We start from the raw sequence: 13,776 nt of genomic DNA on the forward strand, positions 1-13,776 counted from the left end.
TTTATTTTATTTATTTTTTTTAAAAAGGGAAGTGTCTAGATTTTGTTCCAAAAGCCAACTGGAAGATCCATTTCATTGCTGAGGAAGCAAACCTGCTCTCTGTGGACTAAGGGCCTGTTCACACACACACACACACACACACACACATTATTTCAGGAAGCACCTTGCATATTCAAAAACTGTAAGATCTTTATATTGCTTTCAATGGGATTTACAGGAGGCTTCCAACAAGCAAAGTCAATAGGGGGGGAGCCAGACTGGCTTAATGACCGCATGGTTCACTTAAAACAGCCATGGCCAAAAAATAAAAAAGGTTGTAGTGTGACTCACTAAATAACCGCATTGTTTAGCAATGGAAGTTGCAATCCCAATTGTTTTCATAAGCCGAGGACCACCTGCGTGGAGTTGCTCTCCTTGGTCCTGAAATGTTGAGCCTTTGGGGCTTACTGTGCCCCCATAACAACTCTTAAGGAAGACACCTTCTTCCTTGAGCTAGCATGGGCCTATATCAGGGGTCTGCAGCCTTGACAACTTTAAGACTTGTGGACTTCAGCTCCCAGAATTCCTCAGCCAGTCTTAAAAGTTGTCAAGGTTGCAGACCCCTGGCCTATATGATTGAAGTCATGATGAAACAAGACTATTCAACGTTGGGTGGGATAAGAAAGGGGTTTTTTTTCCCCATCTTCACTGATGGCGTGTTTCTGTGTGGGCATCTAATAAGACAACGTAAACAGGGTCTGTTTTGTGAATAAGGCTGCCACCCTATCAGCTTGTAATAAACTAACTCAAAAACATGAGGCTTACTTCTGTATAAATCAGAGGTCCCCAACCTTTTGGGCACCAGGGACCGGTTCCGTGGAGAGAGGTTTTTCCACGGACCGGAGAGTGCGTGGTTTTGCATGCTGCCTGCATCTCGCGGATGGGACTTTGTTTGTGCAGACCGGTTGCAGGCATGCCACGGCCCGGTACGGGTCCACGGCCCGGGGGTTGGGGACCCCTGGTATAAAAATAGTCAAGAGTATCCTCTGGGGTGTGTATAGCAAAGAATACCTGGCCAAACAATGGAAGCAATCTCTCAAATGCCAACCATTCATCAAGGAGCACTAATCATCTATGGCCCTAGTTCCCTGTTCATAATGTGTGAATGGACCCTTAGGGTGCACTGTCCTGTCCTGACGATGGGGTGCACAAATTAGGAGGGGGGGGAGCCTGATGCAAAGCACAGCAACTCATGCATCCACATCCATTTTATTATTATTATTTTTTTAAGGAGCCAGGGGAAGCTAACCTCTTCATCTTATGACTCATGCATTCACATTGGATAGCATCCTGTACTTCAGACAGACCTCTCCTAATCAAAATAAGACTTCAAGGTGCCACGGCGACGTATGTCGCAGGTCCAGCAGTGAAACCCTCCTCCCAAAGAGTTGGCGTGGCGGATGTTCACTTTGATGGTGGAAATGCCTGCAGGCAGAAGAGGAGAAGGTTTCTTGAAGGCAATTCCCCCCCCTCCCTCCCCATGGAATTAATGAGAAGTCACACATAGGTATCCACTGCCAAAGCACTTGGCCGTCACGGCTGACTCGCTTACACACCCCTGCTCGCAACCAGACTAAAAGAAATAAGGAGGAGGGGAGGGAAAGTATTGGAATGTAAGGGAGCCGTCTGTAGCCTGGGACAATCCCAACAGCCCAAGGTCAAACACTGGGAAAACTCCCGAGGTACTCAGATCATTCCCCAAACAAAATGAATGCAATGGATTGGTGGACAATGAACAGTGGGGAGGTGTAGAGGGAAAAAGAGGATTTTACCTATGCTGGGTTTCGCGCAAAAACTTTAGAACTGGCTTTGCTACTTCTGTACCTGTGTGGGATTATCAGTAAAGTTATACTCTTAGTAAAATAATGTCCCAGGCGTTTATTTTGCTGCATTTACCAAAGGGACAGTTGACATAGGCTTTCTAGCTACGATGTTGCATCTAAGACTTTGTTGGGAGATTCTATGAAGGTCTCAAATCCCATGGCCCCAAAGTCTGTCCAATCAGGGAGGAGTCATAATCTTACATCCTCTTCTCTTTTCTTTTCTTTCTTTTTTTTTTTTTTGCAGGGCTGAGCAGAAAGATGAAGTGGTATCTCTTTGGGGAAGATCCACCTATCTCTAAAATATGAAGGACAACTAGCCTTCTCTTAACCTTGAAGAAAGATCATGGTGCAGGCAGAGGTCTTCAAGGTTAGGAGACCGGCCATATCTCCAGATCTCAAGGGGACTGAGCAGGTGTAAAGTTCAACATCTTGTGCCTTCAGCAGCTTTTGCTGGCTTGGTGGCCTTCAAAGATGTTGAACTTCCAAATCTCAGCTTGCACTTGGGATCTACAGGAGGTTCATACTTCCGGAGGACAGTTGGAGAAACGCTGAGTTGGAGGAATCTGGCTTCAATTCTCCTTAGGAAAATGTGTACTCTACACAAACTGAAAATAATTGTTCCATGAAATGTTGGCCCACCTACATAAATTGGTCTTACCGAGGCTTTCAAAGAGCTTCTGGATCGGGATTTCGTTGGCATCCACCATAACACGCTTCTCATCCAGCATCAGGACGTTCATGGAAAGCCATTTTGAAGACATCCACAGCGGATGGTCTAGAGATAAAAACATTTAGCATTCATGGATGTCTCACCGTGCAGCCATCGCAACAGAACATTTGCCTCCCAAGTCATTTATTTATTTATTTATTTATTTATTTATTTATTTGATTTGATTTGTATCCCGCCCTTCTCCTTACCGGACTCAGGGCGGCTGACAGCCTTATAAAACCAATATTACAGTAGATATCAATTTAAAACCAGATTAAAAGGAAATATTTGCAATGGCCTAATAATTAAAATTTCCCTTAAAAACCCCACTAAAATTCCCTAGGCCAATCCCGCTTGTTGGAAGAGCCATGTCTTTAGGGCGCGGCGGAAGGAGGGGAGATCCGGGATCACCCGGATCTCTGGGGGTAGTTCGTTCCAGAGGGTGGGGGCTCCCACCGAGAAGGCCCTCATGCCTTCCGTACGGGAACAAAGCCAAACCTACTGTCAGGGATGAGAGGAAGAGGTGGGTGACATATCGTCCAGCCTGCCTTCTTGAAGAGATCAATCTAAGAGAGTTGGGGAGAAAAACAGAAAGCTTCACGCTGGAAATCATATTGTTTTCTCTGCAGGTGCTCCAGCTGTGCGCTTCCATTAAGTCTGTTAATTTCTCCGTTATCGTTACATAAAAATGATGGATGAGTCATCTGTTTAATCTGCCCAGCTACCAAGAATAGGATCAAAATGGAAGACGGTTGTGTTCCAAAGCCAGTTTCAACCTTTGTATCTTGTTTGGCTCTAAGATCTTTTCTTTTCTTTTCTTCTTTTTTGCAGCAAAGTCTGGTTTTGAGTGTGCATGGGTGTGTAATGGAATGTGTGGATGACCTTGGGGAATGAGAGGAAGCCATGTTGCCTAGGAAACAGATAAGAGAGGCAGGAGCCCCCAGTGGCTTCATGATCAGAGGAAGAAGCTTGGGAGGGATCCACTCTAATGGATCAAGCAGTTCAGACTGGCAGTGGGAAGTGGTACTTTTGGATTTGCAAGAATTTGTTAATGTAGCCTTACAAGAAAGGAGAATCTGTTCATCTAGTCCCATTTTCTGTCTGGTTTACCTGGGAGAGGTGACAATGTGTTTTTAAATGTTCTTACATTCCTTTTCCATTCACATTCTAGCTTTCATCTATCCCAGGGGTCTTCCAACTTGGCCCTTTTCTGACTTGTGGACTTCAACTCCCAGAATTCAACTCCCCTGGGAGTTGAAGTCCACAAGTCATAAAAGGGCCAGGTTTGAAGACCCCTGATCTATCCTCTGTTGACACTTTTTTTAAAAGCTACAGCAAGAATGGGAAATTGTTGAAGTCCTCCGTCTTTTAATTATATTAATTAGAGATAAGCAGGCCGGAGAACAAAGATTGGATCTGCATAACACCGTAACCCACCAATCATGGCTAGCAAGCCCTACTATTCCCCCCAGAATACGTCCTACTATATTATGATTTCATGCAATGGAATAATTTCACATATTAGGCCAGGAAGATTTAAATAAAAAAAATGGCATAATGATGTAGCTTGCAAATTGTATTCCTATCGTTTGGTGGGAACACAGCGAAAGTTGTCCATCACAAGAAACAACACGCACCAACTTATTCCTCAGAATAAGTTGTCCATCACAAGAAACAACACGCACCAACTTATTCCTTCAGCATATTCTGGGAGTTGAAGTCCACAAGTGTTAAAGTGGCCAAGTTTGAGGACCCCTGGCCCAGAGTTCCCCATTCCTCTGTGAAGCCCCCTTACCTCATTACAAGGGCGATCTGGATTAGAAAGCACGACCCCAGGACCAATGATATTAAAAGTAGCATCGATGTGCATCGGGTTGGGGTCTTTGAAAGAAATAGTATGGACTCTGTACTCTGGAGCAAGATGTCTCCTCATCCACTCAATGCCCATGAAATTTGTAACCTGTGACAATGCAGAAAGGAAAGCAAAAATGTGTCTGCTTTATAGTGTAATACAAACTTAATCAAAACTCCCTTCATGATCAAACTGGATAGTTGGACTTTCCCAAAATTTGCAAGTTTCAGTCCTCTTACAGTGGTATTGCCAGTGATGTGCTCTGTTTCTTTCTTTCTTTCTTTCTTTTCTGGTTAACAGTGACTAGCCAAGATAAGCAACCTAGAACTAAGGAGAAATTTCCTGACAGTTAGAACAATTAACCAGTGGAACAACCTGCCTCCAGAAGCGGTGAATGCTCCAACATGGGAGTTTTTAAGAAGAGACTGGACAGCCATTTGTCTGAAATGGTATGGGGTTTCCTGCCTGAGCAGAGTTTGAACTAGATGACCTCCAAGGTCCCTTCCTACTACTACTACTACTACTACTACTACTACTACTACTACTACTCCTTCTCATTATTATTATTATTATTATTATTATTATTATTATTATTATTATTATTATTATTATTATTATTATTATTATTATTATTATTATTATTATTATTATGGATCATCGCACAGTCAGCCAGATGTTCAGACTGGATTTGGCATTTTGTCTACCTATCGAGTCCTTACCAAGGACCTGGGATAGGCAGATGTGGATGTTTGAATTGATGGTATTACAGATCTCGTCACAGGATGGAAGCTGTTCCTAGTAAGGCTGCCTTTTGCAATTGACTAATAGCGAATATGTCAATGCCAATGGTGTCCAAGTGGTGCTCCAGTGTTTTAGGATTGCACCCAAGGCGCCTATGACTATTGGTACTACACTTGCTTGCCTTTGCCACAGTATTTCTATTTCTATTTGTAGGTCTTTGTATTTTGTTATCTTCTCCAGTTCTTTCTCATCTATTCTGCTGTCTCCAGGCACTGCCACATTGTTGTTGTTGTTATTATTAGTATTAGTATTAGTATTAGTATTAAGGACTAGCACTGGAATAGGAGGCAATTCCAGTTTCCACACCTCTAAATACAACCTTTAAACCAAATTTAATCTAATTGTGCAGAGAGATGAAAAGGGATTTTGTGTAGTAGTTAAGGTGGTGACCTAGAAACCAGGAGACGTGAATTCCAGTTCCACCTTAGGCATGAAAACTGGCGGGGTGACTTGGGGCTGGCTCAGGAATTCTGGGAGTTGAAGTCCATGAGTCATAAAAGAGCCAAGGTTGCCTACCCCTGCACTAGACCTTATAGATATATAAGACTTAAGGAAAACGTGAGGGGAGATCTTAATATACTTACCTGACTTCTTTGGACAAAGATATCTCTTCCAGCTCTTATGAAGTCGGCAGCATCAAAACACGGCTCAAACTCAGTGGTGACGAATTTCCCCTGAGCAGCCAACTTGTGCCGATCCTCCACAGTGCGGATGGGGTAATCCTAATTTGAGACAGACATAGCACATAATCCCAGTGGAGGCAAAAAAAAAACCGTACAGCCTTAGGGGCTGCAACAGGGAAAGTGCAGTGCCCAGAAGAAGAAGAAAAAGGCACTTGTATGTAAACAGAGAGCAATCCCCATTCCCTCTAAGCACTGATGATGTTACGTAGCTGGGTAATGAAACGTCTGCAAGAAAACAACGAAGTTCAGAAAGTACCAAAGACCCCCAGTTATCGTCATCCTCTTCCTCCTTCTCCTCTTCCTCTTTCTCCTCCTCCTCCCCCTCTTCCTTCTCCTCCACTCCGCAAACCCCACTCCCTTCTAGCACTAATGACATTACCTAGTTGGGTAATGAAATGTTTCTAAAAAAAAAACCAAGTTCAGAAAACATCAAATATCCCACAGTTGTCCTCCTCCTCCTCCTCCTCCTCCTCCACTCTGCAAACCTCTCTCTCTTCTAGCACTAATATTACCTAGTTGGGTAATGAAGAGTCTGCAAAAAAACCACCAAGCTCAGAGAACACCAATGATCCCACAGTAGTCCTCCTCCTCCTCCTCCTCCTCCTCCTCCTCCTCCTCCTTTTCCTTCTCCTCCACTCCACAAACCCCACTCCCTTCTAGCCCTAATGTCTACGAGAAAAAAAACCAAATTCAGAAAGCATCAAATATCCCACTCCTCCTCCTCCATTCCCTTCCAGCACTGATGATATTACCTAGTTGGGTCATGAAACATCTGCAAGAAAACAACCAAGCTTAAGAGAGACCCACAGTTCAAACCTATTTTCTCCCATTTTGCAGAATCAGAAAATATTACCTGGTCGTAAAGTTCATCGGACATGGTGGGCTTCGGTGCTGTCGTCCATTTGGCTCCCTGGCGAAAATATTCTTTAATGACCGGGCGATACGCTCTATATTCAAAGAAACGGGCTCGCCAGGCCATCGGTGCTTCGATGATTTCGTTCCCAATTACAAGCAAAATGTCTCTCGGCATAGCTGCGTACATGCCTGCCAGGGAAGTCAACACACACATCCGCCTGTTATTCCATGCTATGGTTGGCATGGTTGTGTACATTAATGCATGCCGCTGATATACAAACACAGCCTTCAAGGTTTCTGGCACGGTTGCTTTTTTTATGACACAGACTAAATGAAAATAGAGCAAGGAGAACCGAAATCCCAACAGTTATTTTTTTTTCCAGTTATAAAAGAAAACGTGACAGTCAGCGACTCACGTACTGTGTGTGCTTCAGAAAAGAAAGTGCAACAATTTATACATTCACTCACACAGGTGTGTGCACTAAATTAATCTTAATTTAGCAGGTAAATTGGTCCTCCAAAAAAAATGTGAGAAGTCAGAGCTGTTTTCAGATCCCCTTATTGCCTTCCAATATTTCCATCCCTGTTTTCATCAACTCCAAAATAATTGTAACTGCACTGTAAAATGGTTTGTTTTGTTTTCCTTTATTTTAAAATTTAATGTTTTTTTAACTTGGCCTTCCTTTTCTCTTGCCTGTGCTGTTCTCTTAACACTCCTCCTTGTTAATATTTTTCCTTACCTGTTATATTTCCCTTCCTGTTTTCATTTTTTAAAAATAATGAGTTTTTAAATACAAGTAGTCCTAGGCTGTTGGATCATTTGAAGTTACAGTGGCACTGAAAAAAGTGACTTATGACCGTTTTCCACACTCATGGCCACTGCAGCATCTCCGTGGTCACATGATCAAAATTCAGACGCTTGGCAACTGGCATGTACTTACGGCGGTTGCAGCGTCCTGGGGTCATGTGACCACCTTTGGCAACTTCTGACAAGCTAAGTCAGTGAGGAAGCTAAATTCATTTAACAACCGTGCTACTGACTTAACTGCAGCGATCCACTTAACCGCCGATGCGAGAAAGGTAGTAAAATGGGGCAAAACTCACGTAACAAACGTCCCACTCGGCAACAGAAACGTTGGGCTCAACTGGGGTTATAAGTTGAGGACCATTGGTAGTGAAAATTGTGTTTCCTGAACATTATGAGTGGCTTTGAGGCCCAATATTTAAAATAATAAACCAGGCGCCTTTGTAATCAATAAGTAGGCAGATTACAGAAAACACACAGAGGTAAAGCACTAAACTTTGTTGAAAGCTATTCAGCAAAAGGTACCAGTAGATTCAAAATCGGGTGTTTTATATCGGGTTGACCAGTTCAGAACTTCAGGCCTCTTCACAGTCACTCCTTCCATCTTCAAAATATTGCACATTTCTTCAATCTCAGCGATTGCTTTCTTGATATAATCCTCAGGAAAACTCTGCCCTCCGTACTTCTGATAGAATTCCCAATACTTATCATAGGTATTAGCCTGGAGAATCAATAAAAAAGGAAAGAAAGAAAGGAAAAAAAACCAATTAACAGACAATTACGCAAACGATTTCCCCAATCGATGAACAAAAGAAGTTCATGAAACTGAAAGAAGAGAAGAATAACAGAGTCCCCTAACAAAGGGGAATTCTATATCACAGTCTGTCATGGTTTGTTGAGTAAATCACGGCTGGGTTCACAAACATTACACTGACACGCCCAAATTAGCACCATTGTGCCGAGAGCTTGCCCTCTGTATAAACTAGGTAAAAATTCAGATTCGTTTGAAGACCTAAACGTGAGAAGACAGAAGGAGAAAAACAAAATACCCAACTAGGTAACATCGTCAATGCTAGGCAGGAGTGGGGTTTGCCTTCTGGCACTGATGAAGTTACCTAGTTGGGTCATGAAACATCTACAAGAAAGCTACCAGACAAGGAATAATGGATGGAAATTGATCCAAGGGAGATTCAACCTAGAAGGAGAAATTTTCTGACAGTAAGAACAATCAACCAATGGAACAGATTGCCTTCAGAAGTTGTGGGAGTTTCATCACAATATGTTTAATAGTTAGCATGGCAGTACCACAATCACAACAAGGGCAATTCTTCCATCCTCACTGATACAGGGCAGGGACACATCTTCCAGTATCACACCTAATTCTGTTCAATTTCGTCCAGACAGAGCAATGCAGGAGAAAACCAGATGGTTTGGTAGAGAGATCGCTAATGGTCAGGCCACAAGAAGGTACCAAAAGATAACAAATAGACTTTAAACCAGAGTTATTTTTGTTAGGAGCTAATTATAGGAACTAATTATGAGAAAGATTCCAGATATCTAATACTACACATATTAACAGCAGCAAGAATTGTATTTGCCCAACATTGGAAAAATGAAAATTTACCAACTGGAGAAGTACTAATCAAGAAGATTCTAGAGTGTGCAGAAATGGATAGATTGACTTCAAAAATAAAAGAGAAAGAAGACTCGGTGTATTTTAGAACATGGGATAATTTTTATCAGTGGCTAGAAAAACGAGTCAGAGAGAAAGGAATGTGATATGTAATTTTGAATATATATTAGTAAGAATATCAGGCTTGTCAGATGCTATATTTTTTCTATCCTGCTCTATGGAGTAGAGAGTTGGTCTCTGACAGAAGGCCACCTGAAGAGACTAGAAGCATTTGAAATGTGGATTTACAGGCGGCTGTTACGTATAAGCTGGGTTGACAAGATCAGAAATGAGGAGGTGATAAGCCGCCTGGGAAAGCCAAGGGAAATCATCAAAANAAGAAGAAGAGGAGGAGGAAGAAGAAGAAGAAGAAGAAGAAGAAGAAGAAGAAGAAGAAGAAGAAGAAGAAGAAGAAGAAGAAGAAGAAGAAGAAGAAGAAGAAGAAGAAGAAGAAGAAGAAGAAGAAGAAGAAGAAGAAGAAGAAGAAGAAGAAGAAGAAGAAGAAGAAGAAGAAGAAGAAGAAGAAGAAGAAGAAGACTGCTCTATCTTAGCGTTTGGAGAAATAAAAAGCAGCCTCATCACATTCAAAGTTCCTTCAACTTCAGAGGGTAAAGACTCACCTTGACCTCAACTGTAAAAGGAGGAACACGGGCATTTTCGGCTCTCCCCACAATGACTTCTTCCAGTGGGTCCCACTCAGTGTAGGAGCAGACAGGACAATTTTCTGGGCTAGGATCAGGAACTTTGGAGGCTTCCGCAGCAGCAGCAGCACAAAGAGAATTGGAGGCTGCTGCGGTTTGGGTGCTCTGGAAAGTTCGCTGCACCCATCCTGTGACGACTCTTCCCAACTTGAATGTAAAAGCAAAAACCACAATCAGAAGGGGGAAATCACAGCGGTGGGGCTAGATGGTGCCTGTCCTGAGGTTTTGGGTTCTAGGGAAACAATGAAGTATTCAGGATCCAGAAGACCATCTTGAATTGTTGGGGTTTTTTTTCACTTTTACTTATAACCTAATCAAGATAAGGAGGGTTTTTCAACAATGAATATTTCTTTCAATCAAGTAGCATTTAAACTAAGGCATGCAATGTTTCTCAACTTCACCAACTTTTAGAGTTGATTTCAGCTCCCAGAATTCTCCAGCCAGCAGAGACATTGCCAATTCATTAAGAGAAGACTTGGGTTGGAAAAGATAGTTGTGGATTCTATATGGGATTAATTAATTCTGTGCATCCTATCCGACACAGTTTTCTCCTGCTGGTACTTATAAACAATATCCAGCTTTCATTCTAAGAGGGCTTCGTCCTGCTTTCTCACCCTACTTATCATTAACATAAAAGAAAGCTTCTTGCATCTCACCACACTAAGCTATAACATGGGTTAGATTACTGTGTTGGGTTTTACATGGGGCTGCCCTTGAATACTTAGAACAGGGGTGTCAAACTGCCGGCCTGCAGGCCAGATGCGTCATGGCAAAACTGCGCCCACCCCATTGCCGGCAATGGAAAAAAAGTTGCGATACGCCACAACACGTCACGTGACGTTGCGTGTTTGCAGACAATAGACTTGGTTTGCTAATTTTTATGCTTATTTCCTTTGGAAACTAGTCAGACAAGAGAAATTAGGACAACTGAGACCTGCAGTAATAAGCAAGGAAATGTTCATGCATGTTTTGAGCCCACCTGTTATTAATCAAATTTATATAGCTGTCAATCTCACCAAGGGCAGCGCACAAACATGATACTTTGTGAATCACGGTTTATGCTCCGTGTGCCACACATACCCATCCTTTAGCAGTATATTTATGCAACTTTACTGAAACAAACCCTAGCCTAGCACAGTCTGGGAACTAGGTCACAAAGAACGGTGTTCAGTTAGGAAGCCCAAGTCGGGATGTCAATGGCTTCCCTTCAAATGTTCCAGTGTTACACGAAGAGAAGATTCAGCTTTCAGTTAAGTTCTTCTACTCCACCCTTCGCAAAAGAGGCTGCACTTGTTCTCCACCAGCTGTTGGGAAAACCTAGACCGCCAGGTTGCCTAGGAGCATGTATGCCATATCTTCTTGCAGTGTACATGATCAGCATTCCCAGCCCAAAACGGGAGGACAGGCATGTGTGCTGGGTCAGCAGAAGGTTGGACAGAGAGGAAGAGCTCCCCCCCCGCCCCCGCTCAAAGAAGGCATGTTGGAGCAGGAAAAGGGAAGTCTCAAAAGTTCTCAAGCTCCATCTCAGGCAGGTTAGGCCTGACTTGAAGGCAAGGGACAGCTAGATCTACAGCCATCCAGAGTGGGACTGAAACATCAGGGCAAGGAGAGAAACCATCTTAACAGGTCCAGGGCAAACCACACTGATGAAAAAAATGGTAAAAAAGATGTTGAGGCTCTAGAAAGAGGGCAGAGAAGAGCAACAAAGATGATTAGGGGACTGGAGGCTAAAACGTATAAGGAACGGTTGATGGAATTGGGTATGTCCAGTTTAATGAAGAGAAGGACGAGGGGGGACATGATAGCAGTGTTCCAATATCTCAGGGGCTGCCCCAAAGAAGAGGGAGTCAAGCTATTTTCCAAAGCACCTGAAGGCAGGACAAGAAGCAACGGGTGGAAACTAATCAAGGAGAGAAACAACCTAGAACTAAGGAGAAACTTCCTGACAGTTAGAACAATTAACCAGTGGAACAACCTGCCTCCAGAAGCGGTGAATGCTCCAACACTGGAAGTTTTTAAGAAGAAACTGGACAGCCATTTGTCCGAAATGGTATAGGGTTTCCTGCCTGAGCAGGGGGTTGGACTAGATGACCTCCAAGGTCCCTTCCAACTTTATNGTCTCTGACAGAAGGCCACCTGAAGAGACTAGAAGCATTTGAAATGTGGATTTACAGGCGGCTGTTACGTATAAGCTGGGTTGACAAGATCAGAAATGAGGAGGTGATAAGCCGCCTGGGAAAGCCAAGGGAAATCATCAAAACAATTAAAAAACAAAAATTAGAATATTTCAGACATGTGATGCGACACCCAGAAAAACACGGCATACTCCATTTAATCCTCCAGAGAAAGACTGAAGGCAAACAAGGTCCAGGCAGAAGAAGAACATCGTGGCTTCAAAATCTAAGGGACTTTTTCGTGCGGCTGCTGATAAAAACAGGATCGCCAACAAGATCGCCAACGTCCGATAACGGATGTGGCACAAGAAGAAGAAGAAGGCTATTGAGTGATGAATTAACATATTGTTTATGATAATTAACTAGATCTATTATTGTTAGTTAAATACATATACCCAGACATTATGCTGTTTGCTAAATATCAAAAATGTTATTTGGAAAAATTCCAACCCTAACCAAAATCCCAACCCTAATCCTGACCCCACCTTATCCCTAACCCTATAAAAACTAATAACATCTATACAAAAAAAAGATACCAAAAGGTGCACAGCAGTGGCCTTTCCTAGAAACTGCTACAACTGGTAGTTATAAAGACTAGAGAACACACCGTTCCTGCTCCTGAAGACACCTCCCTCAGGTCTCAACTCCATGCCCCAATTGTTGTTGACAACTCAGGCTGTAAGGTTTGTGGACACCTAGGAGGTCTTCAGCAGCTGGAATTACTGCAGTAGCCCTTTCAATCACATGTATGGTTCAAAGGCCAGGACAATTGCAGCGACAATTGATAGTCCTAAAGTTTCCACGATAAGAGGGTGTCATGCGGACTGGACCCAAACAGCCAGCTCAGCAACTTTCAAGTTGTGTTTTCGTTTGTTTGTTTTTGGCTATTCTACAAGTCATCTGAGACCATAGCTGCATCCAGCAGGGTCTAGGTTGGCCATGTGAGCAAATATGATGACTTCAGCTTCCACAATCCATGCCCTCGGTGGACTTGGATCCATGAAAGGTCAGGCAATCATCACTCGGTTGTTTTAAAGCACCATAATTGCTTTTGCTGCAAAAAATGAATATGATTAGCAGTCTGGAAACTTTTATAACGTCAGAGTCTAAAACTTCTCTTATCTTCTATCTTATGAATAACTCGAGGGCAGAAAGACCCAGTTTTCCTTCCTTCTTCTGAACCTGAGAGCAGGACAAGAAGCAACGGGTGGAAGATCATGAACGAGAGTTCCAACCTAGAACTAAGGAGAAATTTTCTGACAGTGAGAACAATTCATCAGTGGAACGGCTTGCCTCCAGAAGTTGTGGGTGCTCCAACACTGGAGGTTTTTAAGAGGAGACTGGACAGCCATTTGTCCAGAATTCTATGGAGATTCTCAGTCATTCAGGTCATGGTTGTCCCACAGGTGCTTTTTGGCACCTTTCTTTGTTTTTTCCTTGAAAACGTTTCACTTCTCATCCAAGAAGCTTCTTCAGTTCTGAAGAAGTAAAGAACTGAAGAAGCTTCTTGGATGAGAAGCAAAAGCTCTTCAAGGACAAAGAGAGTCCAGTTGCCTCTTGAAAAAGTACCTTTGGGATTTTTCCAGAATGGTATAGGGTCTCCTACTTGAGGTGGGAGTTGGACTAGGAGACCTTCACAAAGAGGAGAGAGTAATGTGGACC

At 42.9% G+C, this 13,776-nt stretch overlaps 1 protein-coding gene across 1 annotated transcript in view; it reads right to left on the bottom strand.

The window, feature by feature from the left end:
* Positions 1-1,351: 1,351 nt before the first annotated feature.
* The window catches only part of GATM (glycine amidinotransferase), an 18,229-nt gene continuing 5,804 nt past the window's right edge, over positions 1,352-13,776 (bottom strand). The window contains exons 2-9 of the mRNA XM_015831625.1: positions 9,860-10,087; positions 8,093-8,288; positions 6,761-6,951; positions 5,809-5,946; positions 4,367-4,531; positions 3,074-3,137; positions 2,521-2,637; positions 1,352-1,464 (exon numbers count right to left, since the gene is read on the bottom strand). Of these exons, the coding sequence (XP_015687111.1) occupies positions 1,352-1,464; positions 2,521-2,637; positions 3,074-3,137; positions 4,367-4,531; positions 5,809-5,946; positions 6,761-6,951; positions 8,093-8,288; positions 9,860-10,087 (1,212 nt within the window). The remainder of the gene's footprint in view (positions 1,465-2,520; positions 2,638-3,073; positions 3,138-4,366; positions 4,532-5,808; positions 5,947-6,760; positions 6,952-8,092; positions 8,289-9,859; positions 10,088-13,776) is intronic.

Source organism: Protobothrops mucrosquamatus, unplaced genomic scaffold (genome assembly GCF_001527695.2).
Source record: "Protobothrops mucrosquamatus isolate PMUCROS unplaced genomic scaffold, P.Mucros_1.0 scaffold_269, whole genome shotgun sequence".
Lineage (NCBI taxonomy): Eukaryota > Metazoa > Chordata > Lepidosauria > Squamata > Viperidae > Protobothrops > Protobothrops mucrosquamatus.